The following is a 26,663-nucleotide window of genomic DNA, read 5'->3' as shown; positions in this document are numbered from 1 at the left end:
TTGTCTCCCTTTTGCGGGAGGAGGTGAGCGGTCCCCCAGCGACACGAGGGAGTTGAGGAGGAGGTTTGCCCCCGGTGCTTCCAGCTGAGCCGTCCAGGGACGATGGTAGAGTGGTTGCCACCCTGCTGTGCCCCAAGACTGGATTCGAGGGAGGACATGGTGGGTGTTGCTCTTGGGCCCGAGCTGGGCTGGCGATGGTGATGATGGCAGCTAGAATTCTCTAGTTCGTTCCTGAGCGGGAACACGTCCGTGAAGCCCCCAGACTGCCCTTCCTATACCCATGGCGTGGGCCCGCCTCCGTCACCCCCCGCCCCGTCCCCCGCCAGCACTGGAGGTCCAGGCAGACATGGCTCTCCGCTCTAATCATTCCTCACAGCCCATAGCTGTCCTTCAACTCACACAGGATATTAAAAGTCGAGAGATTTCACAACAAAATAGGGATTTCCAGGTTCTCTTTAAAAACGGTCGGAAAATCCAGCAGCACTTTGCAGCTCGCTGCTTAGTGCCGCCCAGCTGAGCCGTCGGCTTTGCCAGGCAGCCCCACACTTTGAGTGTGTGCCGTGTGCCAGGCGCTGTTCTGCGCACTTGGATGAAGATGGTCCCCTGCCCTCCTAGAGCTTACGTTCTGGCAGGAAAGACAGTGGGACCTGAGGCTTTAATCCGTCAGTTAGGCTGCCCGACGGAGGGCGAGGGGTGCTCGGAAACATCTCTCTGTTTACTGTGCTCCGGTGCTATTTTAAGCACTTGACAGATATTAATACTTCTCTCATTTATTTGCCTGCCTGGCCCTCTAGGGACACTGGGGTTGATGACTCCTGGTTTCAGCTATGCGTGGCCAGCAGAGCTATCTCTCTGTCCCTCTCCCCAGGGAGCGGCCCCTGCTTCTCTGGCTGCCCCGGTGCCCTTGATGGCTTCTCCCACCCCCACCCACCCCGGACTCTGGCACAAGTTCCCTGCTACCTAGAACCTCCGCTTTCTCTGCAGACCCAGGCTGGTCATGGCCCGTTGGTCCAGGAAACTGGCCCAGGCCTTCCACGTCTGCTGAATAGAGAGGGTCCCTCGCCCTGGGAGGAGGTGGGAGCGAGAGGTAGAAAGTGGGTGGCAAAGGAGCAGAGGACGTGTCTGCCCTCGGGTGGGAGACCAGCCTCGTCCCCCAGAAGAGTAAAGACCGTGGCTCTGAAATGAATCACGGTCAAGGTCTGGGATTTGAGGCCTGTGCCGTACACCCGGCCTCGAGTCCAGGCTTCCCACCTGAGCGGGAAGGGCTTGTCGGCAGGCCCGGGACTGGCTTCTCATCTGGAGAAGGGGAAGCAGCTCGCCCTCAGGAAGCACCTGCTACATGCTGGGCAGGCGCCGGGTGCCACGCACACAGCATCCCATCTGATCCTCACGCTCCCCGAGAGACAGCCCTTGCTGTCTCCATTTCACAGATGGGAAAGCTGAGGCCCAGAGATACCGAGTGACCTGCCGAGAAAGCAGTGGGGCCGGGAGTTTCACCTTAAGGCTGTCTAGCTCTTACTGCAGAGCTGCACTGCCCACCCCATCAACCCCACCAGTCTCAGCCGCCATCACACCGTCATTAAATCAGGCTTGTCGTCAGGACGATGGCAAAGGTGGCAGACGACACTGTGGCCGACCTCTGGTGGGATTTCTTGTCAGAAATGTCTCAGATATGTTTCATGTGACCACGTGCTCGTGGGCTTTGCATCACTTCTGAGGCTTTAGATAAGGATCTCAAAGTCAGCTGATCCCAAGCGCTAGGGTAGAGAGACAGAGGCATTTAAAGGAAAAATAAGGAGGAAGCTTGGATTTGCTATGCACCAACTGTGAGTCAGGCAAGGGGTCCGTGTTATCCCCAATTTACTGCCAAGAGCTGCTGTTTGCGAGGGACAGAGCTGGGACCGCAGCCCAGGTGGCGTCCCCTCCAGTGAGGCTAACGCCTCCCCGAGCGATGCTGACGTTTTCTGAGCACGTTCTCTGTGACGGTCACAGTGGCGGGCATTTACACCAGCCCTTTTACATGTCTCCCAGTGACCCTGCAAGGTAAGTATTAAAACAGACGGAAATGTAAACGGAGGCTCCAAGGGGTTAAGTCGCCTGCCCAGGGTCACTTGGGTGAGGGGTAGGCAGGACCCAGGCCCAGGTCTGCCCAACTGCAAAGCTAATGTGACATTACCTGAATTGGTAGAGACTTTTTCGTGAGTGAGGGACCCAGCCACCAAGGACGGCAGTTAAGAGCAGGTGTGCAGAGTGAGGAAGACCCGGTTCTCCTCTCAGGAGCTCCCTGGCCTTGCTCGGGGTACTGGATCTCTTAGTGCTGTTTTCATCTATGAGTTGGGGCTAAGATTAGCACCCGTTTCACAGAATTAGGGATTGGATGCTCTAATATGTATACAGTGCCTGGCACTGTGCCTGATGTATAGGGACCAATGGATAACAGGTCACATTTCTGTTATCGTGGGAGATGGCTGTGAACTTGACCTTCAGCACCCTCAGCTAGATGTCTAGAGGGGATGGGTGGAAAAACAAACTCTCCCTCTTTCTTGCCCTTTTTTGTGTATGGACTGGATTCCCTGTCTGTTCTCTTTACGTAAGCTGTTCCTGAGGCCTCCTCCTAAGAGGCCCCAGGCATCACCAAAGCGACCAGAAGGTGGGCAGGATCCCAAGGGAGGGAAGGGGAGGACAGGCCTGTTAAAGCTGGCATCCCCACCCTCCCAGGCCTTTGTTGGGTTGAGTGTGTGGAGTGGCCGCTCAGTTCAGGATTCAAGTGTCCCCTCCAGGGCAGTGGCTGTTAGTGAGAGCTCTCCACCCCGGGTCAGAAATGGCCTTAGTGGAGAGAAGTTTCCCTGCAGAGTGCCATGTGCCGTCACCGGTGACTGGGACCAAAGAAACGGCACCTGTGTTTGCCAGAGGCTCTTCTTGGAAAGGTGCATGGGTGTGGTGAGGGATGGCTGGTCCCTTCGGAGCTCCCACGGCTGCCTGAAAGATGGAACCTCCCCTTGCATGGACTGAGCTGTATAGCTCAGTGGTTGGCGGTATAGGCTTTGGAGCAGGACAGACAGGGGTCAGATCTCCACTCCACCACCTGTTACCTGTGCTCCCGGGTGAGCCACTGGTTGCTCATCTGTCACTGGGATAATAGAACCTATCCCAAGAACAGGAAATGGGTGGGAGGAGGGTAGCAAAGCCCTGACAACAGTGCCTTAGGTGTAGTGAGTAGGAAAGACCAAAGCCAGGCTTTCCTCTGCCCTCGGCTGAAAAATGCCTGGTGTTTAATAATCTGTCATAAACGGGGTGCTCAAGCCACACCAGCATCCACAAAAAGAAAAAGGTGTTAGAATCCAAGAAACATCCTCCCGCGTGTCCTGGATCCCAAGCACATAAGTCAGGCGGTCTCCATGGGAACCGGGACGCTCGTGGCGCTCAGGCACTCACCCTGGTTCTGTGCCGCCTTCACCCCTTGGGCAGCCAGCTTACTGGACAAAAGGAAATCCACAGCTCACTAGCTTTTCTTCCACTGGTAGCTGGTGTAAATGCATCAGCTAACAGGTACTTCTCAAACCTGTTCAGCCCGTGGAGCTCTTTCTAGAACCCGGGAACAGTCGATCTTGGGGTTTACTGCCCAACGAGGAGGTGTGTTATGAACAGCAAACACGGCTGTTAGGAAATAAGAGTTGATACCAGTGAAAGCTTGTGTCCACTGAGACAGATGGTCAGAGCAGAACACACCAGGACACTAGCAAAAAAGACAATAGTGGCTGTTTCTGAGTTTTTTTCACTGTCTCTTGCTTATTGCATATTCATCCCTTTCCTCATTTGCAACCTCATTCGCATCCTCATTTGCATACACAGGATGGTGGTCACAGGTACCAGCTGTGTATGCAAATTCCAGATTGCGGGGCGGGGGGACGGGGGGGAGAAAAAACCCTAGAAATTTAGCAAGTTTAATCCATTCCGCTTAATATTTTTGCAAGTTGATTGCTAGAATTTAAACATAGCTAGACCATCTTGGGCCAACTCATGGAACACTAGTGTTCCCTGGGAACCTAGTTTGGGAACCACTGAAATATTCCATGTGCTGCTCCCCAAAGACTACCCGGCACAAAGTCAAGGCCCGAAAATCTGTTTCTTTACATGTTTATTATGAAGCTGCCTCCGGCCTTCCAAGTGGCATGTGTCACTATGACGAGGGCCAAGCATGAGTTTAAGCCCAAGGAGGAGCCCCATCTACGGAAGAAGAAACTGTCTCACTGAGAAGTGACTAGTCCAAGGTCACGTCACTCCAGTGGTGAAACAGGGACTTGGAACTCAATTCTTCCTGCCCCGAAGCCGTCCTTCCCCTGCTTCCGACCCTGCCTTTGAGGGTCTTCTGATCTATTTAATTAAGAAAAAGTGACAAGTGCCCTCTGTCCGAGAGGCTGAAAGCATTTGAAACTGCATGGACCTTTGAGATGCAAATGTGCCATTTTATTTATTAATTTAATTTTTATTGGAGTATAGTGGATTTAAAATGTGTTTCTGCTGTACAACAAAGCGAATCAGTTATACGTGTACATATATCCACTCTTTTTTAGATTCTTTTCCCATATAGGCCATTACAGAGTATTGAGTTCCCTGTGCTACATAGTAGGTCCTTATTAGTTCTCTCCTTTATATATAGTAGTGTGTATGTGTCAGTCCCAATCTCCCAATTTCCATTTTATTAATAGTGTGTTTTGCTTTGTTTTCCTCCTGCTCTCTCCGCTCATCCTTCAGAACACAAACTTGACTACCCAAGAGCATGAAAACATCATTGTGGTAAGTCCCGGGCAGCCCCTCTCCCTCTGCCCACCTCCTGTGCCCACAAGCCTCCCCTGGTTTGAGTGAACTCTTGAAACGCCAGCATCATCCCCCAGCACGGTGGCCTTGCTCAATTTTGTCTTTTCTATCAGGCCAGACATGTCTCCCTCCTGCCTTTGCACGTGTCAGAGCCCCAGTTGATTGGGGGGATGTAATTATCAGTCTCTGAGGTTGGTAGCAAATGTGCCTTAATCGCCTCCTCCTTCCCGAGTCGGTCTCAGGGAGAGGAGGCCGGAGATGGCAGAGACCGTATAATTTACTCTCAGCCCGTAACCCTGTTAGCTGAAAGGTAAACTCTCTCCTCCTTGCCCCAGGACATGCTCCCAATTAATCCACACCTAGAAACCCGGATTGAATTCCCTCTGATGTGCAAAGTGCGATGGTAGTTTCTGGGACTTGACTTTGATGTGAGCATCTTTGGTGTAAAATATCTTCCTGGGTGATTTTAAACTATGAAAAGTGGTTCTCCCAAGAGAGAAGAAAGAAATGAAGTTGCACCTACTGGGTGCCAAGCACTGAGCTCTGTATTTGAATCCACAGGTAACTAAGATGGCCCCTGCACCCAAGGAGTTCTTGGTCTATTAAATGAGATCACTGCAAAAATAAGAGGCGTGTAACATAGAGAGTAGAGTGATAAACTCACCTGGGAAAGAAGCCAGAGAGCTTCGCAAAGGCAATGATGTCTGAGCCGGGTTTCGAAGGATCAATGGGAGTTTGCCAGATGGCAAAACAGGGGAAGGGCTTTCCAGAGAGAGAAAACAAAACATGCAGAGAATTTTTTTTTTTAATATTTATTTATTTGTCTGCGCCGGGTCTTTAGTTATGGCACATGGGATCTTTGTTGCCACGTGCGGGATCTTTAGTTGCAGCATGTGGGATCTAGTTCCCTGACCAGGGATCGAACCTGGGCCCCCTGCATTGGGAGTGCGGAGTCTTAACCGCTGGACCACCAGGGAAGTCCCATGCACAGAGATTTAAAGCAACCTGGTATATTCTGGAAGCTTCAGCATTGCTGGAGCATAAAGCCTAAGGAAGTAGGAAGCAGGAAGGCAGAACTTGAAATGGAAGTGAGAGGCAGAGCTTTGTGTGCCCAGGAAAGGACCTGGAACATTTACCTGCCCAAGAGGTCCCGCAGCTGCAGCCTTTGACACAAGGGCCACATCCCAGACACCGTGCCCCTCTGAGCTGCTTTAGGGCTTCGGGAGCCCACCCACTTGGCCCTGGTCAGCCCAGCCTGGAGAATCACCCTCCATGCTGCAGCTGGGTCCTGTGGGCTCCAAAGGAGGTGAGCCTTAGGGCTTTTATCCTGGAGAGTAAAGGCAGCAGCTTCTGTGGTGTCCCAACCGCAGTGTCTGGCGCATAGCAGCTGCTCAGTGGGTGTCTGCTAAGAATATAGAGGTTTTTCCCATGCTCTGCTCTGACCACCCATTGCCTCCTCTTGCTAGAACAGGGGCAGCATCAGCCTGGACCTCCCCAGTCACCCACCACCACGTTTCTCTGGCATGTTATTAATTAATAAATTCACTTAACAAAACATTCGTTGACGTGTGAGGACAAGTAGGTGCCAGACGCTGGTCTCTGTTGCACAGACAGAGCTACCATTGAGGGATTACTGTGTGCTGGCGGGACCTGACAGATAATCCAGAAATCACGTGGTCCGGGCTTGAGATTTGTTCAGGGTGTTAGGGGAGCACAGCGGGCAGGCACCTGACCTCCTCTCTCAGGGAGGGGACTGGGAGGGGGATGGAAGAGCGCTTCAAGGAGGAGGTAAGTGAACTGAGTCTTAACAGGTGGATAGGATGCTCCTGGGAAAGGCAGTCCAGGCAGGGAGCCCAGCACAGGCAAAGGCAAAGAGACTCTCGCTGGTGGAGAAGCAGGCAAGGACGTGGGTGCCGGGGAAGGAGTTGGCATCTTCCCCTCCTGGTTGGCAACACCTGTGGGTCCCACTGTACACCTCAGCCCTGGAAGGAGGGTCAGGGCTTTGGACTTGGGAGGTGCCGGGGAAGGAGTTGGCATCTTCCCCTCCTGGTTGGCAACATCTGTGGGTCCCACCGTACACCTCAGCCCTGGAAGGAGGGTCAGGGCATTGGACTTGGGAGGAGCCTGGGAAAGGAGTTGTGATCTGAGAAATCCAGCCTGCATTTATTCAGCTAATTTGACTGGGCTGACCCCTTAATGGGACTGGGCTGAGCTTCCCTGCTCAGTGGGGATGCCTGAGAACAGGGAAGAATTTGAACTCAGGGTCTGACCCTCAGCCGCCCGTTTTACAGCCTTGCTTTCAGTGTTCTCTATTACCAGTGCTGTTATTATCGTGAAGGCTTCTGTAGCCTCCTTTCGTTCCAGCCATTACATTTTCTGATTTGACCTGTTGGCAATTAGTCTTCTCCCAGTGGGGCTTGGTTTCTGTTTTGTTTTTTATGCACTTATTTTTCAAAAGTACTTTCACAAGTAATTTAAGTTGGTTTTATTCAACCCATCAGTCAGGCATCAGTGCCGTGGGTAATTGTTAGCTGGTAACAGCTGGCGTGTCACTGGACAAGCGTGGACCTGGAGTCCAGACTCCGGCGGCGTTCCCACGTGCTGGTGAAGAACGTGGGCTTAAAGCTGAGTGTGGTTCAAGTTCAGAGCTGAGTGCAGACCCTGGGCTCACCCCCTACCAGCTGTGACCTTGGGCGAGTAATGGAAGAGCTTTTAATTTCACTTAAAATATCTTTAAAATATTCTTTAAAGTACTTTTGTAAGGATTTCATGAGCATATTTTCATTGTTTAAAAAAAAAAAAAAAAAAGATTTCACCCCATCCCAGCGGCCCCATCAGAGGCAGCCCTGGAGGTTTTCGTGGGGTGGCAAACCCATGGAGACAGACACGGTTGTGTTTTTATTTTTTGCTTTTAACATTAAAGATGCGAAGCTTGATGTGTCGTCCTGTGTTCGATTTTTCACTTAACAGCGTGTCTTGAAGATTCTTTCAAGTCAAGACGTGCAAGCACGTGTCTAACCCAGGGTTTCTCACCCTCGGCACTAGTGACATTTGGGCATGGGTGATGGTTTGTGGTGGGGCCGTCCTGGGCATCGTAGGATGTTGGGTAGCATCCCTGGCCTCCACCCACTAGAACTCCACCCAGCATTCCCCTGTTGTGATGATCGTACTGTCTCCACACCTGCTAATATCCCTTGGGAGGGGGGCAGAGCTGACCCTGGTTGAGAACCACTGTTCTACCCCATACTCCATTCTTTCCACTGGCTCTAGAGTATTTGTATTTAACCAGATGGCCATTCAGATCATTTCCAGCTAACTTGACACTCTAAGCCTCAGTCCCCTCATCTATGAAATGTGTGTGATAACAGTGCCATTTCCTACAGGACTGCTGGGAAAGTTAAATGGGCTAACACACCGAACATGCTTGGAAGAGGGCTAGGCTCACAGCAAGATGCCACAGAAACATAAAATCTTCTTATTAATAATACGATCTAAAATGATCCTTACTCTGTGACTGGGGCAGGCCTTGTAACAACCTCCCTGACCCTCTGTCTCTTCATCTGTACAAATGGAAATCACTACCGCTTGACCTCACAGAGTTGTCGTGAGGATCAAATGAGATAATAGCTGTGGAAGCGCGGAGCCCACGCCTGACGCCCACTGTGGGCGCTTAATCTGTTCCCTCTCCTTTATTCTTTGATTCATCCCTGTGAAAGAGGTGGGCCCAGCTTGACTGAAGGGGCTGAAGCCAGGAGGATACACCCTGCACGTGATCCCTCCTCCCAGAGGTGGTCCCAGAGCTCAGTGTGGGGAGCAGAGCCGCGGGCCAGGCAGCGACTCGAGGGCTGGGGGAGGCCCTTGCCCCGCCCCGCCACCGATGCTGTGGCCTGACCTCTCCCTGCGTTCACCAGCATGGGCAGCAGAGAGTTCCCACCTGACAGGCTGGGCGCTGAACTTCTGAAAATGAGCGTGCAGAGCCCGAACTGTGGGCCCGGCCTACTTTGGGGTGTTTCATCGTCTTTCACTGCCCCATTTCTCCTCCTATGGAGTTGTCACGAGATGGGTTGCTTGTTTCCTGGCCGTGTGGAGAGCCCGGGCTGAGAAGTAGCATGGGGAATAATTCAGGCTCCTGGGTCACACACATGGCTTCAAATCCGGCCCCAGCACATTCTCACCATGCGACCTTGGGCAGCAGACTTTATCTCTCTGAGGAGAGGGCAAGACGCACACCCCGCTCCCAGCACACAGTGAAGATTAAGTGACGTGACACAGCCCAGAGCCCAGCACAGGCAGTGCCTGCAACAGCTACGGCTATTGTGGGTGTGGCTGTTGGTATATTATTATCATCAGTGTAATGATTGGTCCACATAGCTGCGGGGGATTGTGAGAGGGTGATGGGCTCAGCCTTGCAGTCTGGTCGGAGCCCACCAGCCCCCTTCCCACACCGTCGGGGAGAGCTGCCTGTGGTGATGGACATGCTCTCCATCTGCGCTGGGCATTGCAGCGGCCACTAGGTTCATGGGGCCGGTGAGCACTGGAAATGCGGTCAGTGCGTCTGAGGAACTGCACTTTCAATTTCATTTCCTTTAGAATCGTTTCTTGGGAATTCTGTGGCGGTCCAGTGGTTGAGACTCCGCGCTTCCACTGTAGGGGGCACGGATTCAATCCCTGGTTGGGGAACTAAGATCCCGCAAGCCATGGAGGGTGGCCAAAAAAAAGAAAAGAAAGAAAGAAAGAAATCGTTTCTTCCATGTCAGTTACAACGGGAAGAGTTACACGTGGCTGGTGGCTACCATGTTGGACCGCCTAGCCCTAGGCGAGTGAGACCCTGGGCCCCATCTCCACTTGCTGGTCAGCCTGACCGTTGCTGCTGTGAAGCAGAGACTCAGCTTTTGATGATTTCGTCTTCCACATAATGGGGAAGGTGGGCCGGTGGTCATCCCCCTACTGCCATCGAGCTACGTGTTCCTTCCCATAACAGTCCCGAGACAGGCGGAAGCCCTCACCGAGGGGTACGCACCCACATCCAAAGGCCCTGCTTGCGGGAGCAGAGCCAGGAGACCCTCTGAAACCAGGCAGGCAGGGTCTGGGCTATGGGGCTCAGTGATGGGGAGACCCTGTCATCACAGAGCCTTCCTGAGGAGTCAGGCGAGTCCAGTACGGTCCCCCTGTGCTGGTGTCAGTGACAAACTGTACTCCAGGCAGTGGGCTTATCCCAAGCCTGAGACACCAAAGCTTCTAGAGTTTTCTCTCATCACCTCCCCCCAGCAACCCTGTGAATTGGTAACTCTAGTTTTCCACGTTTTGTAGACTAGAAGACGAAATGTCCAGAGAGGCCGAGCTGCTCACTCAGTCACACAGCCTGGCAGTCTCGGTGCTGGGTCCTGGGTCTCCCGTTTCCTAATGTTGTGACCAGTGTGGAACTGGGTCCTGGGTCCCCCGTTTCCTAATGTTGTGACCAGTCCACAACGAGTGGACTTCACATAGGCATTAACCATCCATCCCATAATGAATGTTTATGGAGAGCTGGCCTTACCTCAGGCTGGGAGAGGCACTTTACACCAGGGGTTCTCAATTGGGGCCGATTTTGTCCCCCAAGGGGAATTTGGCGATGTCTGGACATAGCTTTTTTTCCATTGTTCCAATTTTTTATTTGTGTTTGAAATTTAGCAAAATCATTAAAACAGAAATTATGAAAGGGGCAGAAAACTCAAGAATCAAACACCATCTGAGCCATGGGAACCTTGCACAGGAATGGCAGTGGGAACAGGTAACAGTGTACAGCTGGCCTAAGAAGGCTCGGTGGTAGGACTTCCCTGACAGTCCAGTGGTTAGGACTCCACACTTCCAATGCAGGGGGTGCGGGTTCAATCCCTGGTCGGGGAACTTAGGATCCCACATGCCACGCAGCGCAGCCACCTTTTTAAAAATTAAAAAAAAAAAAAAAAAGGCTCGGTGAGGAATGAATTCAAGGGGCATTAGAAATTCTAACCTCCCTTAATATAAAATGAAGTGCATCTGGAGACAGGTTTTTTTTGTTGTTGTTGTTGTTTTTTGCGGTACACGGGCCTCTCACTGTTGTGGCCTCTCCCGTTGCGGAACAAAGGCTCCGGACGCGCAGGCTCAGCAACCATGGCTCACGGGCCCAGGCGCTCCGCGGCATGTGGGATCTTCCCAGACCGGGACACGAACCCGTGTCCCCTGCGTCGGCAGGCGGACTCTCAACCACTGCGCCACCAGGGAAGCCCTGGAGACAGTTTTGATTGTCATGGTTGGCTTGGGGGTTGAGAGCAAGGATGCTACCAGCCATCCTGCAGTGCACAGGACAGCTGCGCTGCAAGTAAGGGCCAGCCCCAGGTGCTCACAGGGCCAGGCTAAGAAGCCTTCTCTGCACAGATTACCTCCGCTCACCCTCAAAGTGATGCTCTCTGGTCCACCTTCCTGGTGGGGACCACAGGGTTAAGAGAGATGAAATAACTTGCTCTAATGGTCACATCATAGCAAGTGCCTGAAGCAGGACTTGCACCCAGGACTCTGCCCCCAAAGCCTGGGCTTATAACCACCACGCGTCCTGCCTTGTAGGCAGGCACTATGGATCCACGGGGGACGCGGATGGTCATCAGCAGGTCGTGAAACCCCTAAAGCTGCATGCATCGTTACAGATGGATATTTTTCTAGGGGGCGGCCCAGAGATTTTATCAGCTTCGCAGTAGGAGCCACGTACCCCCCCACACACACACAATTTAGGAGCTCTGGCCGGCAAGTTAGAGGATGGCTTTTTTGCCCAGAGGGTGACAAGGAGGTTGTGCTTTCCACCGTGAGTTAACCATCTTACGTAGACACCCCCACCCCCACCCCTACGATTCCTTCCAAGAGATTCCGACTGACGTTTGTTCCTTTTCTTTCAGGCAATCGCTCCTTTGCTGGAAAACAACCATCCACCACCAGATCTCTGTGAATTCTTCTGCAAGGTATGGCACTGCTGAAGCAGGCCTGTGTTTTCAGGAAGCAGCCTGTCCCAGTATGTGCACGGCAGGGGTTGGTTTTGCAAAATTTGCTGAAAACCAAACTTAGGCCCTCCCCCGGCCCCGACCCAGGTCAGGGCCCCAGACACAGCCAGAGACAAGCCAGGCACCCCGTTCTTGGGTTACAGCCCCCTCTCCGCCAGACAGGTGATAAGCGAGACCCAGGGTCAGACCAGCAGGTCAGGGAGGAGCATCAGTTTTCCTTGGAATGTCTTCCTGGCTGTCTTGGGAGAAGTTTGCAGCAGACTTTCAGAGCTCCTGACATCAGAGCTGGGCTATTATTATTAGCCAGGGCTCCTGTGAGCACCGGCCGGCCCACAGTGAGGGCACAGCCATGGGGTTTTCCCTGAACAGGGCAGGCAGGCGGGGGATGCCAGGTGAGCTTGGAGGAGCCCTGGAGCAGGACATCCAGTCCCAGGGACCCCACGCCAGGCCAGCCTTGCAGTGGGATCTACGTGGAACATCCCCAGAGCACATCAGGGACCAGGCATCCCCCGTCTGAGAGCACCTTGGTGGCCCGGGGGCTGGACTAGCACACGATCCTGTTTGATCCTTTGCTGGGTGATTTTTTTTTTTTTTTTTTCCGTACATGGGCCTCTCACCGTTGTGGCCTCTCCCGTTGTGGAGCACAGGCTCCGGACACGCAGGCTCAGCGGCCATGACTCACGGTCCCAGCCGCTCCGCGGCATGTGGGATCTTCCAGGACTGGGGCACGAACCCGTGTCCCCTGCATCGGCAGGCAGACTCTCAACCCCTGCGCCACCAGGGAAGCCCCTGGGTGATTTTTTTTAATGCAATGGTCTGATGTCCTTGGAAAGTCGCAGGGCCTGGCTTTGCTGCTTTCCCACCGCTCCCCTGCTCTTCCTCTCACCGACCCCCTTCACCGAGCTCGTTCCTTCCACGGCCACACACCGTCCTTTGGGGGTGTGGGCTGTGTGCACCAGTGAGACAGGCGTGTGGGGTGGCAGAGCAGGCTCCTGGGGACCTGCTGGTTCTGGGGTGAAGGGGACCGTGGTGCACTTATTGCTCCTCTGTCCCCTTACCCAGGGAGCATGTCCTCTGTGTGTGTTAGGGGACGCAAGCTTTAGGGAGACAGGATCGCATCATCCTCTTTGGCCCTGTCTCTCCATCAGCAGACCTTTCCCAGCGACCCACAGAGCAGAGGGTGGGCCCAGCCTGCTACCTGAAATGCCCAGGTGCATCCCTTAATGTGGGCGTGTGCCAGTGCATGGCCTCTGGCCCACGCGGGTGAGCCCCGAGTGTACAGTTGTGTGTGTGTGTGTGTGCAAGAGCGTGTCTAGGCATCGGGCCCTGTGCTGTACCAAGGCCCCCCTCCCCCGTGGGGAACAGCTGCGGAAGGAGTAACCACTTGGTGGGACTGCACACAACTAAGACGGGCCTTCTCTGCCCCAAGCACCTGGCGTTGTGCCCCCAAGCAGGGCAGTCAGGTCACCCAGTGTTTGGGCTCCTGAGAGAGCGGCCAGCTGCTCCCTTACCTGTCCTGGCGGGTCATCTCCTCTCTCAGTATTTTGTCCCATTTAATCCAGACCTGCTCCTTGTTCCCCTCTCAAGCTGGGTGGTTTCTCCCAGATCTCACGGCATTCAGACTTTTGTTCTAGAACAATGGACCTTTGTTCAAAGTAAATCATACCTGAGGGTTCCTGGTAGCACAGTTTGAAAAACAGTGATGTGGAGGACACCATCCCTTTTGGCATTTCCTGATAGAACTCCCTGGGTAGCTGCCCTGCCGTTTGGAGCGAGGGGCCCAGGCCTAGGGATCGGTGAGACTCAGGGCTGTTTTCCCTCGGGTTGGGGGGGTGGGGGGTTGGAGTTGCAGCCTCAGCACTTCCTCCACCAGGCAGCCCACCCAGAGAGGAAGGCTTGAGGAAACAAAGTCGCCTCCACCGGGTCCACTTGGCCAGCTCTCTGGACACGTCCAGGCAGTCTAGGATTTCTAATATCCCAAGTCCAGTGTTCTCTTCCAGGGTTGGAAACAGCACCTTCAGGCCCAGGCAGGTTTAAATGTGGTGGAGCACATCGTCTGTTCCACCCGAAGGCCATCAATTTCACTTTGAAAAACAAAAACCCCATGCTGGTGAGATAAAATACTTCCAAGAGCTGCGTGTGGCCCGCACCCTGCAGCCGGCTTATCAAAGCCTTCAATTGAGAAGTCACAGAATTTTCGAGATTCTGGCATCCAAGCACTAACCCCCGGTATTCTTGCACCTGATTTTCAAGAGGTTCCGCTGGTAGACCACGCACGCCGAACCTTAGTGCTGTGGGGATCTTGCCCTGTTCAACAGGATTGTGTGGGAACGGACTCCTGTCTGTACCCCCCTGAAACAATCTCAGACCGTCAGTCAGATCAAAACAAAAAGCAAACAGAAGATCCCATCCCCACCTCCTTCTCTCACTCCCCCAAAATGAACAAAAAGGTACGCAGTAGTATTGAGCAGGGGAACCCAGGCACCAGAGCCGGGCTCACTGCCCCGAGCCACAGACCACGGTCAGGGCTTCCGCAGGCCCCGGCTGGACCCCGCCAGGCTCGGCGCTGACCATTTCCTCCTGCCTCCCCAGCACTGCAGAGAGCGGCCCCGGTCTATGGTGGTCATCGAAGTGTTCACCCCCGTGGTCCAGAGAATTCTCAAGCATAACATGGTAAGTTCCCCCGACACCCGGACCACAGAGCCAGGGGAGGGGCACAAGCTTCCAGTCTTTCGCTTTTCCAAAGATTTGGGGATGGGGTTGGCGGCTGACGGCCAGGGACTGGGCTGGGGATTCTGTTGCACCCTGTGGGTTTTCATGCACCCTACCTGGCTGGGTTCTGTTTTTTGCTCTTAAGACGACAGGAGGAATCTTTCCACGGTAAGAATGACAAAAATCATGTGGCTGGGGGAAAAGAGATAGTTGTGTAGAGACACAAATAATATCTGTAGAAACTCAGCCCTCGAGGAAGGGGAGGGAACTCCTCACTCCTTAAGAGGGGGCTACCCATAGGAGCGTCCATGGAAAGGGCGGAAAGAGGGCTGTACAGTGCAGAGACCTGACAGTCGTGACCTCAGCCAGAGGTCAGGGTCAACGTCCACAGTGTTAAGTCACAGTGCGGCATGTCCCCTTGGTGTGATGTGAGGAGGAGGGCCCTGGACCTCGCGGGTCTTCTCTCTCAAACCCACCACCTCAGTCTAATCATAACAAAAACATCAGACTAATCCCAGCTGAGGGACATTCTACAGAACACCTGATGGCCCTCAGAACTGCCAGGTCATCGAACACAAGGAGAGTCTGAGAAGCGGTCACAGCATAGAGGCCCTAGGAGACATGATGAGTAATTGCAGTGGAGTTTTCTGGATGGGATCCTGGGACAGGAAAAGGACATTAGGGGAAAATCAAGGAAATCCGCATAAAGTATGGACTTAAATTAGGTTAATTTTAAAAAACATAGGCGCAGAATTTCATTGCGCACTCAGTGGTCCGGGCTCTTGTAATCTGCTGGCCCTTTTGCATTCTGTCCTCAGTCCAGTGAGAGCAGCGAATGTCATTCTTTTCTCTGTATTACACATGGGGAAACTGAGGCTGAGCAAAGTCCTCTAACTGGCCCCAGGGCCACAGCTGGGAATAAGAACAACTAATGCCTACTCTCAGGTATTTACGGAGCACCTTTCAGAGCCGGATACAGTGTGAAGCTCCAGTGTATTATGTCATGTGACCCCCTTGATGGCCCGTGACCTCCTTCTGCAGATGAGGAAGCGGAAACCCAGAAAGTGCCGTGGGTTCCTCCCGGAACCTCTAGGCAGCTGTGATTTCTGTAGGTTACTCAGGGCCCTGTGGGCAGGTGTGGTCTCTCATGAGTGGTGCTAGGGAGCCAGCAGTCTGAAGCAAGGGCTGGTGTTCCAACAGGCTCTGCTGAGCCAGCCACCAACCTGGACTGACGTCTCCTGGGTGGCATGGAAGCATCTGTGTCATTGCATCACACGTTGGGCCACTGAATCGGTTGTGGGGTGACCGTGACTACTGCCCCCCCACCCTGTCGAGAGGCAGCATGTGAAAACAGCTTTGAAAAGGGGTGACCTGCTCACAGTTTGGTTTGTGAGGTAGCTTTCCTGTCTCGACACCAGATCCCCAAAGAATAGTACATAACCTACCCCCTTCCCCAGTCAGGAATGGAAAATATGACACATGCGCCACTCTCCCCATCCCACACCCCTGGCAGACATCATTAGCCGATTACAGCACTCCTCCTGCAGAGCCCAGAGTTAGCTTCAGAGTCTTTCTCTGCACAGCATTCCAAGCAGCCACTACCGGTTGTACCATGTTGGTACCCTACAGATTCTCTTTACCATTCTCCCTGAGTGATCACACACCATAATTAAATTGTTGTTTATTTCTGAGATCCTCCTTAATTTGAGATAAATGTATTTCTTGTTTTCTGAACAAGAACTAACAAAGAAACTCCCCTGGGGGATGGGTGTGTGTGTGTGTGTGTGTGTGTGCTGCCTTAATTTAGGCTTTAATCATTGCAAGGGCGCTCTCTGGCCTGGGCCAGCTGGGAGGAAAAGGTCCCTGATTGTTAACTTCCCCCCACCCCCGTTTATTTATTTATTTTTGGCTGCTTTGGGTCTTCATTGCTGCACGCGGGCTTTCTCTAGTTGCAGCGAGCGGGGGCTGCTCTTCGTTGTGGTGTGCGGGCTTCTCATTGCGGTGGCTTCTCTTGTTGCGGAGCACGAGCTCTAGGCGTGCGGGCTTCAGTAAATGTGGTGTGCGGCCTCAGTAGTTGTGGCGCACGGGCTTAGTTGCTCCGCGGCATGTGGGATCTTCCCAGATCAGGGCTGGAACCTGTGTCCCCTGCATTGGCAGGCAGATTCTTAACCACCGCGCCACCAGGGAAGTCCCCTGATTGTTAACTTTAAAGTCACTGTGGATGTGGTGTGAGGTGAGGGCCATGCCCTTTCAGAGTCCAGAGCAAAGGTTCTGGAGTTTCTTTTGCAAAGGACCTTCTCTCATCACAACACGTCAGTGACAGAGCCACATCCCCAGGGCACCCCTGGCCAGGGTCCATGCCTCCTCAGGTGCGTAAGCATTTTTGCGCATTCCATGGTAGTCAATAGGCTGTTTAATAAGGGTTCTTTTAGGACATCTGACTTCAAAGGGGAAAATGTCAAATTTCAGGCAGCCTCCCAAGGCTTAACCATACAGCATCTCCCTTATACCTGGTTAGTTTTATGGGCCTGGAGTGTTGACTGTGTAATTTTCTGGATAAGAATCAGAACAGCTACAAGGCAGATCCAGAATTTATAGCATCTTTTGTGGCCTGGCAGAGACCGGGGACCCTCAGGCACGAATGCTTACTTCACTTTTAAAGAACTCCCCCGTGTGGTCCTGGGGTCTGGGGATGCTGTAACGCTTCACGATCCCACTTGCTCTTAAAGTCCACTAACTACACACTGAACTATGTCAAAGAGAACTGTAGACAGGACAGGGTGGGGGAATTAGGCCCTCCTGCAGAAGAGACAAATGTGATTGTGCTCACACCAGGCACGGGAAGCGCGGCGGGCCTTCGGTGTCACCCACTTCACACTCCCTAAACCTAAGTGATCGGCCGGGACAGCGTTTCGGAGCGGGCGTGGGGTGTATGGTCACTGTCTGCCGCCAGCCACAGACCTGTCAGCACAGCCTAAGCCCTGACTTCACCCCACGTGCAGTGTTTCTCAAGGACACGCTTGAATGTTTGGGAAATGGGGAAGGTCACACACCCCCGTGGTATTCTGGGATTTCAGAGCTTCCCCTACTCTCAGAGTGCGTCTTTTGTCACTATATCCCGTGTCCCGTTTCAGGGATGAGCAAACTGAATCTAGGTTAAGAGTCTCGAAGAACGTTACTCCTTGGGCCACAATAAAAACTAGATACAAATGGAAGCACCCTTAAGTATGTTCCCCTGGAGATTCTAAACAGTTTGTTCAACTGCATCCCCGAGAATGATCACGGATCCTGTGCTCACATGCCACTCATTGGTGTGTTCTTGTGGCAGAGGCGACAAGAAGATGTGGCTGTGGCCTCTAGTGGCCTGTGATCTGACCTCCTACTTTCCAAAGGCAACATATTTGACTTTGCCAAAGAGGCAAAATGTCCCTCACCCACATGTTAAAAGGCCACCAGACCCATCTATAATGTTAATTTCCAGGGAAATGACCTTGACTATCCAGAAATCTAATAACAAAGATAATGGCAGTTAGCAGGGCTTAGTTGAATCAGTTTTCATAGAATCATAAAACGTTAAGGGTGGAAGGGGCCTAGAGATCGTTTCTTCAACTCTCGTTCCACAGTGGAGACAGTGAGGCCCAGAGAGGGCCATGGCTGCACAAGGCCACACAGCTTTCCTGTTACCCTTTTCCTGGGGACTCAGGGACTCTGGGCAACTTCCTCAGTTTGAAAGCACAATCAAGCTTCCATCGTCTCTTCATGCGGGGGCCCCATCCTCTAGCCCAACGCTCTGTGTGTGCGTGTATGTACGTATGTATTTGTGGGGTGTGTGCGCACGCATGCGCGTGCGCAGATCCTTCTGAGCTTTCTCGTGGCTTTTGCTGCCCTCCTTATGCAAAGGCATAACCCTAGTAGGCAGGATGGAAGCAGATGAGCCCCCATCGTCTTGAGGATACTAATCCAGCCTCTCACTCCAGGTTGAAGAAGCACCACGCGCTCTAGAAACTCGCTCCTGTGAGCTGGCAGGAGGGCGTGGGAGGGCCGTGTTCTGATCTGGGCTTTCCCCAGGACCCGCAGGATCGGTTAGATCTACAAGGAAAGTCTCCACAGGCTTTATTTTAGATTAGAGTCTGATCCAGGTTGCTTTTTATTAAATGGGTTCCCCCTGAGAAGGGGCAGGAGGAGAAACAGCAGAGTTTGGAGACCACCAGGCTTCCCTCCGATGTCTTACTGGTCAACCTTATCACCACACCATGACTTGCCCTCCTGGCCGTTCACAGCCCAGCACGCGGGTTCAGAAGTCCAGTGACGTGGGAAGGGACGCGGTCCTTTCCTGGCCCACGCCCTTCTCTCCTGACACGTCCCCGAGCCGACAGCCACCTCGGATGCTGGCCTTTCCCCTCTTAGCTGAGAAAGCAGGGGGCCCAGAAACTCGCGGGGGACGGCACAAGAGGAGCCGGTCCTCGCTGAGGACCAGCTGGGCATCTGCAGGCCCCCGTGCAGCCGCGCAGAAGGGAAACACACCAGCTGGGCTGTTCTCCGAGCACGTCTGGGTGGCACGCTGACCCACAGGGTGGGTGACACGTGTCAGGGACCCTCCCGTGGCAGGATATCTCCCATCGCCACGGGCAGCCGTCGGGAGTTGTGAGGAGAGGGTGACAGGGCCGGTCCCTTCGAGTGAAAGATACTTGTGCTCTTAGGAAGAGGTGGCTGGCATGTCCCCGTTGCCTTCCACCCCAGTGTCTCGGGGCAGAGCGGGCTCCCACCACCCCCTGGCCTCCTGCCGGCCTGTCTCCCCAGCTCCTGCCCTCTGCTCTCTCTGCAGGACTTCGGCAAGTGCCCGCGACTGAGGCTGTTCACTCAGGAGTACATCCTCGCCTTGAACGAGCTCAACGCGGGGATGGAGGTGGTGAAGAAGTTCATTCAGAGGTGGGTTCCTCAGCCGGGCCCCCTCCCCTTCCTGGCCTGCAAGCCAGCTTTCCTCTGCGCCCAGAACCACTCACTCCCTCGATGCCTGGAGAGGAGCTGCTGGCGTTCAGAGGCCCCAAGCGTCTCATCTTCTATGAGCGTCTCCTGCGTCCTCCTGACCCCACGTGGTCTGAGGCACTTGCTTGCTGTGTGACATTGAGCCAGTCGCTGCACCTCTCTGATCCTCTTTCCCCTGCTATCCACAGGGGTTGTCGCGCAGTTAAATAAGATGATATATGAGGAAGCCCCTAGCACAGTGCCTGATGCTCAGTAGGAACTCAGGAAGTGGTTAACAGTCCTAAATAATAAGAGGATTTCTGTGGATCCCACCTGTGGGTGCTGGGTGTGTAGGGAACGATCTCCTGCTAGCCCAGGAGAGTCATCATTGGGGATTTGAACAGCCACCTCCCAGACTCGGCCTAGAGGAAGCCTGATATTCTGACTCTTACTTTTGGTGTTTGGGGCGGGGAGGGGGTGCTTTTGTTTTGATTTTTTAAATTTTTCTGTGCCTCAGTTTCCTCATCTGTAAGATGAGAACTATAGTACTTACTTCAGCTAGGTAACATGAGGATTCTGTGAGCTTATACACATAAACACCAAGAACGGTGCCTAAGTGTGATGGGAACGTTAGTGGTCGTCATCGCGACTCTTCTCATTTTTTAAGAAAATCGTGACAGCCTGTTGAAGCCGGTTCCAAAAGATAGTCACCTGGAACTCACAAAGCATTTCCAAACCCAAGGAATGTGTCCTTCTGGGCACTTCCCTGGCCGTGCAGTGGTTAAGACTCCGCACTTCCACTGCAGGGGGCACGGGTTCCATCCCTAGTCGGGGAGCTAAGATCCTGCATGCCGCGCGGCACAGCCAAAGAAAAATAGATAAATTAAAAAAAGAAAAAAAGTTGTCCTGCTGGAACCCTGGTGACCCCAGGGTTCCTTTAAAGCACCCAGTAATGGTTTACGAAATTGTTTCAGGTTAGGCCTCTTAGTCCCAGTGGCCACACCGATTTTCCAGGAATGTTACAGGTATTATCCCCAGGCCCCAAGCAGCCCTGGGAGTAGGGATATTAGCCCCATTTTACAGATGAGAAAACTGAGGCACAGACCTAGCTGTGACGAATAACAATGGCTGGCATTTATGGAGGACTTAGCAAATGTGTCCCAGACCTCATGCTAGGCCAGGATCAGGTTGACCATAATAACTTTTCTTTCAAAGCAGGCCACTTGGAAAGGAAAATGAGGTGAATGATGGTTACAGAACCGCTGGGCATGAATTACAGACACAGGACGTATGGCCACTGTCCGCTGACTCTTCCCATGAATTAGAAAATTAGATCCTCACGGTACCCACTGAGGAGGGGGCTGTTGTCCCCATTTTCTAGCTTAGGAAAGAATGCAGAGTTTAAGAAGCCCGCCAAGGCCACTCAGCTGGGCGTGAACACAGGCTCCCTGGATCTGGAGCCCACGGTCCAGAGCTTGGCTCTCTGCTGCCTGCACATGGCAGAGCCAGGACGCAAATTGCCAACCCCCCAGCAGAGGACTTGCGGTGCCCCCCATCCCACCCCCCAGTGTGTGTCTGAAGGGCACCCCGTCTCCCCCTCCTCCCTGCCGTCACCTCACCTAGCCCTCTCCTCTTTTCTAGCATGCACGGCCCCACAGGGCACTGCCCCCACCCCCGGGTCCTGCCCAACCTGGTGGCTGTGTGCCTGGCCGCCATCTACTCCTGCTACGAAGAGTTCATCAACAGGTCAGTCCCCACCGCCTTGGGAGGGCCTGGGTGGGACACACTTGCCCCAAGGACGGTGACCTGTACACACCTGGCCAGGCGGGGAGGTGGAATGGCTTCCACTGGACCTGCCTCAAGTGTGTTTGCCAAATCCCCTGTGTTCACTGGTGCCAGGGCCCAGAACCCAGGGATGTGACTGGAAAAGCAAACACTGTGAATCAATACTGGCACTGCAAGGCCGTCGTGTTGACTTGGCTTTAGGAACAAGTGTTTTATTCTGAAGATTTCTCACCAGCGGGCACATGTAACCGGAAGAAGACATGACGGAGCCACTGTCCTGGGTCCCCCAGGGTTTGGGGGCAAGCAGCTTATTAGGGAGGTAACCCCAGGAAGCAGTGGGAGGGAGCCTGGGAAGGGAGGACAGCCAGCAGACTCGACCTTCGTAAGCAGGTGACCACTGCAGGCACCTGTGCGTGTCCCAGTGGGACCTCCCGGGAGACTGTGGAATGTTCTCTCAGAGTCCCTCCCCTGAAGGATGATGACACCCGGGTAGTTACTTACCAGCTCCCATTCTTCCCAGATTGAGGTTGGCTCCTGGGATGCAGTGTGACGTGGATGCCATTGGTCATATAGAACTTTCTCTGGTGATCTCTGGGGTCATCAGAGAAGGTATGATGTGCAGGGCACAGATGGCATCTTCTGCAGCTGCCCTGTCCAGTTGTTCAGGTGGAGTACTGCACAACTTGGAGAGGACCGAAATGTGTCTAGGCGCCGCTAGAGCTGGGAGCATTGCAGGAATGTATTTCAGTCCTTAAAGGAAAGGCAGTGGAGCATCACTGAAAACCTGTGCAAACAGGGCAACATGAAGATGTCATGCTGGTCATTCCCAGGTGCCTGTTCCATGCCCTACAGCATGTTATATTAAAAGCCAAAAAAAAAAAAGGAGGAGGCAGTAGAGAGTAAGGCATGGCCTGTACAACCATCCTCGGCATCCCTGTGTACATGGATGGTCACTTGCCCTTGGCCTCATGCACTGCAGCTCTGGAGCTGATCCGCGTGCATTTCAAGCCCAGGCCACCCCAGCAAGTAGGAAGGTGCCACAGACTCGCAGGCTCCTTTTCCTCCTGAAGCGTCCGCGTCATCCACCCTCCCCGGGCTCGCTCCGCAGACACCTGAGCTGGGACTTAGGTTTCGGGGCAGGAACAGGAAACAGCACCTGGCAGCGTTCTCCCTCTGCGACTCCAAGGCTCTGCCTGGCTGCCCTAGAGCAGGGTTTCCCTGACTGGGGAGCAGGAAGCAGAATGGAATCTCTTTCCCAGTTCCCACCCTAGGAGAAGGGCAGAGATGGAAAGAACCAGAATTAGGACCCGTGCACACTGTACACGGCAACAGCCAGCCTCTGTCCTTCTCTCATCCTTTCAACACTTGTTTAGTGAGAGTCCCTGCTGTGCCAGGTGCTGAAGGTACAAAAGTAAACCAGCCGATGGGGCCCCTGCCCTCCCAGAGCGGATGGTGTGGCAGTGGGCGGAGCGGGTGGGAGTGAGAATGCGATCGATTTCATCAGGGCTGTGATGAAAGACGCCATTTCATCAGGGCTGTGATGAAAGACGCCAGAGGCGTAATTAACGTGGTCCACGGCAAGGAGTCTCAACCCTGGCTGCGTGTCAGAGTCACTGGGAAGGCTTTACAGAAGCTAAACACACATAAACCCTGGGACCCAGCTCTCATCACTTTGGTATATTCATCAGAAGGCATGGACAAGAAGGTTTACAGCAGCATTATTTGTAACAGCCCCAAACTAGGATCTGCCTCAACCCCAGTGTCCTACAACAGGAGAACGGGTAAGTTGTGGTGTGTCCACACGAAGGCACACTGCAGGACAGCAAGAATGAACAAACTAGTGCAACCAGCAAGCAGCGAACTAATCTTACAGACGTAATATGGAGGAAAAGAAGCCACAACCGAAAGATACACAGAGTGTGAATCTCGTCCCTTGAGTTTCAAGAACAGGCAAAACCAATCTCTGGTGATAGAGGCCAGAATGGTGGCAGCCTCGGGGCAGGGACTTAGGTGGAAAGGCGTGAGAGGAGCTTCTGGGTCCTTGGAAATGTTTCACATCTTGATCTTGGTCAGTGCTTCTCAACTGGGGGCAGCTCTGACCCCCAGGGGATATCTGGCAACGTCCGGAGACATTCTGGGCTGCAGAAGGAGGGGTGCTGCCGGCATCCAGCGGTGGGAGTCAGGGATGCCGCTGAACACGCTGCCACGCACAGAGCAGCCCGGAATCCTCTGAACTGTCTGGCCGCAGATGTCCGAAGTATCGAGAGGAGGAGCCCTGGTCTGGTGGCTGCTTATTACACAGGGGAATTCGTGATAGTCACAAAGCTCTGCACCTAAGATTTGTGGACGAGACTGGCCTGATGTTTCCCCCGGGGTGTGCTGGAGCCCAGGCACACTTGGAAGCACATCTCTTCCCAATTCCACAGTCAGGGATGGCATGTTGGTAGCGTGACTTCAATCATGGTGGGAGTATTTACACCAAGAAAATTGGCAAACGCTACCAGTCAGGGCTCTTTTTGTTCTGGAGACTTTGTTGTTAAGACATTTACCCTCATCCCACTGGTTATATCTTAAAGAAGAAGAAGAAGAAAAGAAGGTGCCTGGGCCCCACCCACTGCAATTCTGATTTAATTGGGATGTCCCTGGCATCGGGTTCTTTCTTTTTTTTAACACCTTAGGCAAGTGGAGTATGTGGCCAGAGTTGAGAACCCCTGCTCTAGGGGGAAGTGAGGAGGGGATTCTGCAGGGAGGTGATATTTAAATTGACACCTGCTGGCTGTCAGCAAGGCAAGAGGACAAGACGTTCCAGGCAGAGGGAATGGCATGTGCAAAGGCCCGGCAGTGCAGACGGAGCTGCCATTGGTCACACGTCCTACCCATGGTCCTTAAACACCTGCTTAAGAGTCCCCTGGAGTGCTGCTTGAAAATGCAGACTCCTGGACGCAGCGTTTCCGGGCCAGGCCCAGGAATCTGCGTTCTTAAACTCCACAAGTGATCTGCTCCATGCTAAAGGCCACTGCAGGGGAGGAAGTGAAGGAAACTGAGTGTGCCCTGAGCAGAGAGAGGGGCAGAGGCAGAAGACGAAGTTGGAGAGGAAGGCCAGGCCATGGAGAGACTCGTACCACTGAGCTTCTCCCACCTCCACCTCCCGTGCTGAGCTGCTCCTGGGGTCATGTCAGCGGGTCTGCGGCAGGGCCTGAGCCTCTGCTTGTCTCATAGACTCCCAGTAATGCCGCTGCTGCTGGTTGGGGACCGTGCTTTGAGTGGCGGAGCTGTGCCTGTGTGTCAGTTGTGGAGGTTTTATTCTAAGGGCGTTGTAGTCGCCGATGGGTTTTAAGTAGAGAAGGGACTTGATGAGGTGTCAGTTTCCAGACTCCCCTCTGGCTGCCGCTGCAGAGGCCAAGCACGACCTTGGGGATCCCAGTAGGCGGCGGTTGCTACTAGGTGCCCAGGGTGGAGGCCTGGGGAGGACGAGGCGGGCCTGCTGCCTCCCGCTCAGGCCTGCCCTGATTCCCTGCTCAAGACAGCCCAGCCCCCTCGCAGCCCACAGTAGCTGGGGATCCAAGTTCTGCCCTCACCTCCCCCGGGAAATCACGCGGAGGGATGCAAGACCTTCCGTAGGCTCAGGTCCATCCCACCCCCTCGGTCAGTCCCTGGAAGATAAAACCCCGTGCCGTCTACCGGGCCCATCTGCGGCACTCTCAGTAGGTACGTGATGTACTTGCGCACAAGAGAACAGACAACTTGACCCAGGTTAGCATAGTTCGCTGGAAAATCGCCCGATCTAAGCCAAGCAGCCTTGAAAATCCACTCCTAAATCCCAGCAAAGGCAAAGGGGATGGAGCTGAGTACTGGATAGCAAGTTTGCCCTGAGTAACTACACCACATCCTCCACCGGACCACACACAATTTTCCATCAGGCATAGAATTCTCGGACTTTAGCTAAAGGGTTTTGTTTTTCCCCAGCAAAGCTCAGAGTGTATTTATCAAACATCCTTGGTGGGCTCAGCTCAGGCCTGGCTCGTGGCATGTGCTGGACAAACTCAGGCCCTCTGAGCACACTGGGTGTGAGTCCTGTGCTTGAGCCGGTCCTTGTGCACAGGGAGCACACGCGTCTCTTTGGAAGCACAGGCGCATGCGTGTGGCCCATTTAGGGAAGGACTGGACGAGCAGCTGTTTGTGATCATATCATCGTGCTCTGAGTCTCGTGGAGCAGTGGGCTCAACCGTGACTGCACACACAGGAAGCCCTAAACATGACTGGTGTCCGGACTCCACCCTAGAGATTCCGACCTACTGGGACATTAGGATGTTTAGAAGTGCCTCAAGGGACACTGGTGTCCAGCCATGGGTGAAAGGGTCTGGCACAGGGGCAGGAAGGGTGAGAGCGGCGGGTGGAAGAAATCAGGGAGGACTTTGTGGGGGAGGAGGACCTGCATGGGATCATGCAGCATCTTGGACATGCAGTCAGAGACCTGGGTTCAAATCCAAGTCCTCTCCACTTACGAGCCATGTCATCAGGGTAGTCATTTGACCTCTGGTAGCATCTTTCCTCACCTGTAATGTGTAGATGGTAATACCTACCGTTCAGAGATATCTGAAAATGTTTGTGTGGTCTGCGTGATAGCACTTAGCACCGTGCCAGCCCAGGGGCACCAACAAAGGAAGCCCGTTGCTGGAGTTACCTTTGTCCTGACGCGCGCCTCCCCGTAATGTTTGGAAGCACCCAGTGAGGAGGCGCTTTACCCAGACTCAAAGCTCTGACAAGTCCTGCTATAAAGAGGCCCAGCATTTCCCAAACACATGTGACCTCAATGATGCCATAGCACACTTTCCTCAGCTAACACCTGTTAACCCCCTGCACAAGCATTGTGCCTCTAGGCGGTGGAGATGCTGCAAGGGGCGGGGTAGGGGGTTAGCCCAGAGCGGTGGGGTGCTACAGACAGGAGGGACGTGCAGACTCCAGGGGACTAGCATCTGGGGTTTGGGATCCCTTTGAAGGGTGTTCCCAGGTGGAGGGCAGAAGCTGAGCTTTCTCACCCAGTAGGGATGGGGCCGCAGAGGTGGGGCCTGGGCCTTGCCCCGAGGATATTAGGGGGAGGGGGACAGTTAGACCACAGGAAGCAACTAGAAACAAAATCACTAGTAGGTCTCATAGGTGTGTCCGGAAGGTGGCCAGGGAAGGCATCTTGGTGGAGGTGAACACCAGGGGCCTCATGGGTCTTGTGTAGAGGTTAACATCACTTATTCGTTCCACAAACGTGTCGACCGCCTGCTATGTGCTGGGACTACGTGCCTCGATGACAGGCAGCCCGGTTTGGATGCCATCCCCACCTCTCCCTGTCTGGAGGCCTCGAGGGAGCCTGTCTCCTCG

General features: G+C 53.7%; 1 protein-coding gene and 1 long non-coding RNA gene across 2 annotated transcripts in view; both read left to right on the top strand.

Moving 5' to 3' along the window:
• The window catches only part of CMIP (c-Maf inducing protein), a 236,709-nt gene that overhangs the window by 184,564 nt on the left and 25,482 nt on the right, over positions 1–26,663 (top strand). Inside the window, exons 5-9 of the mRNA XM_027119169.1 lie at positions 4,756–4,797; positions 11,727–11,789; positions 14,421–14,501; positions 19,366–19,469; positions 21,147–21,251. Of these exons, the coding sequence (XP_026974970.1) occupies positions 4,756–4,797; positions 11,727–11,789; positions 14,421–14,501; positions 19,366–19,469; positions 21,147–21,251 (395 nt within the window). The remainder of the gene's footprint in view (positions 1–4,755; positions 4,798–11,726; positions 11,790–14,420; positions 14,502–19,365; positions 19,470–21,146; positions 21,252–26,663) is intronic.
• LOC113627027 (uncharacterized) lies at positions 5,706–7,754 on the top strand. The gene is made up of 2 exons (XR_003435398.1): positions 5,706–6,728; positions 6,834–7,754. It is a non-coding gene; the product is annotated as an uncharacterized LOC113627027 (long non-coding RNA).

Source organism: Aethalodelphis obliquidens, unplaced genomic scaffold (assembly GCF_003676395.1).
Source record: "Aethalodelphis obliquidens isolate GAN/ISIS:26980383/991018 unplaced genomic scaffold, ASM367639v1 scaffold20, whole genome shotgun sequence".
Classification (NCBI taxonomy): domain Eukaryota; kingdom Metazoa; phylum Chordata; class Mammalia; order Artiodactyla; family Delphinidae; genus Aethalodelphis; species Aethalodelphis obliquidens.
The sequence above is the reverse complement of the archived record's forward strand: the minus strand, read 5'-3'. Positions and strand labels throughout refer to the sequence as shown.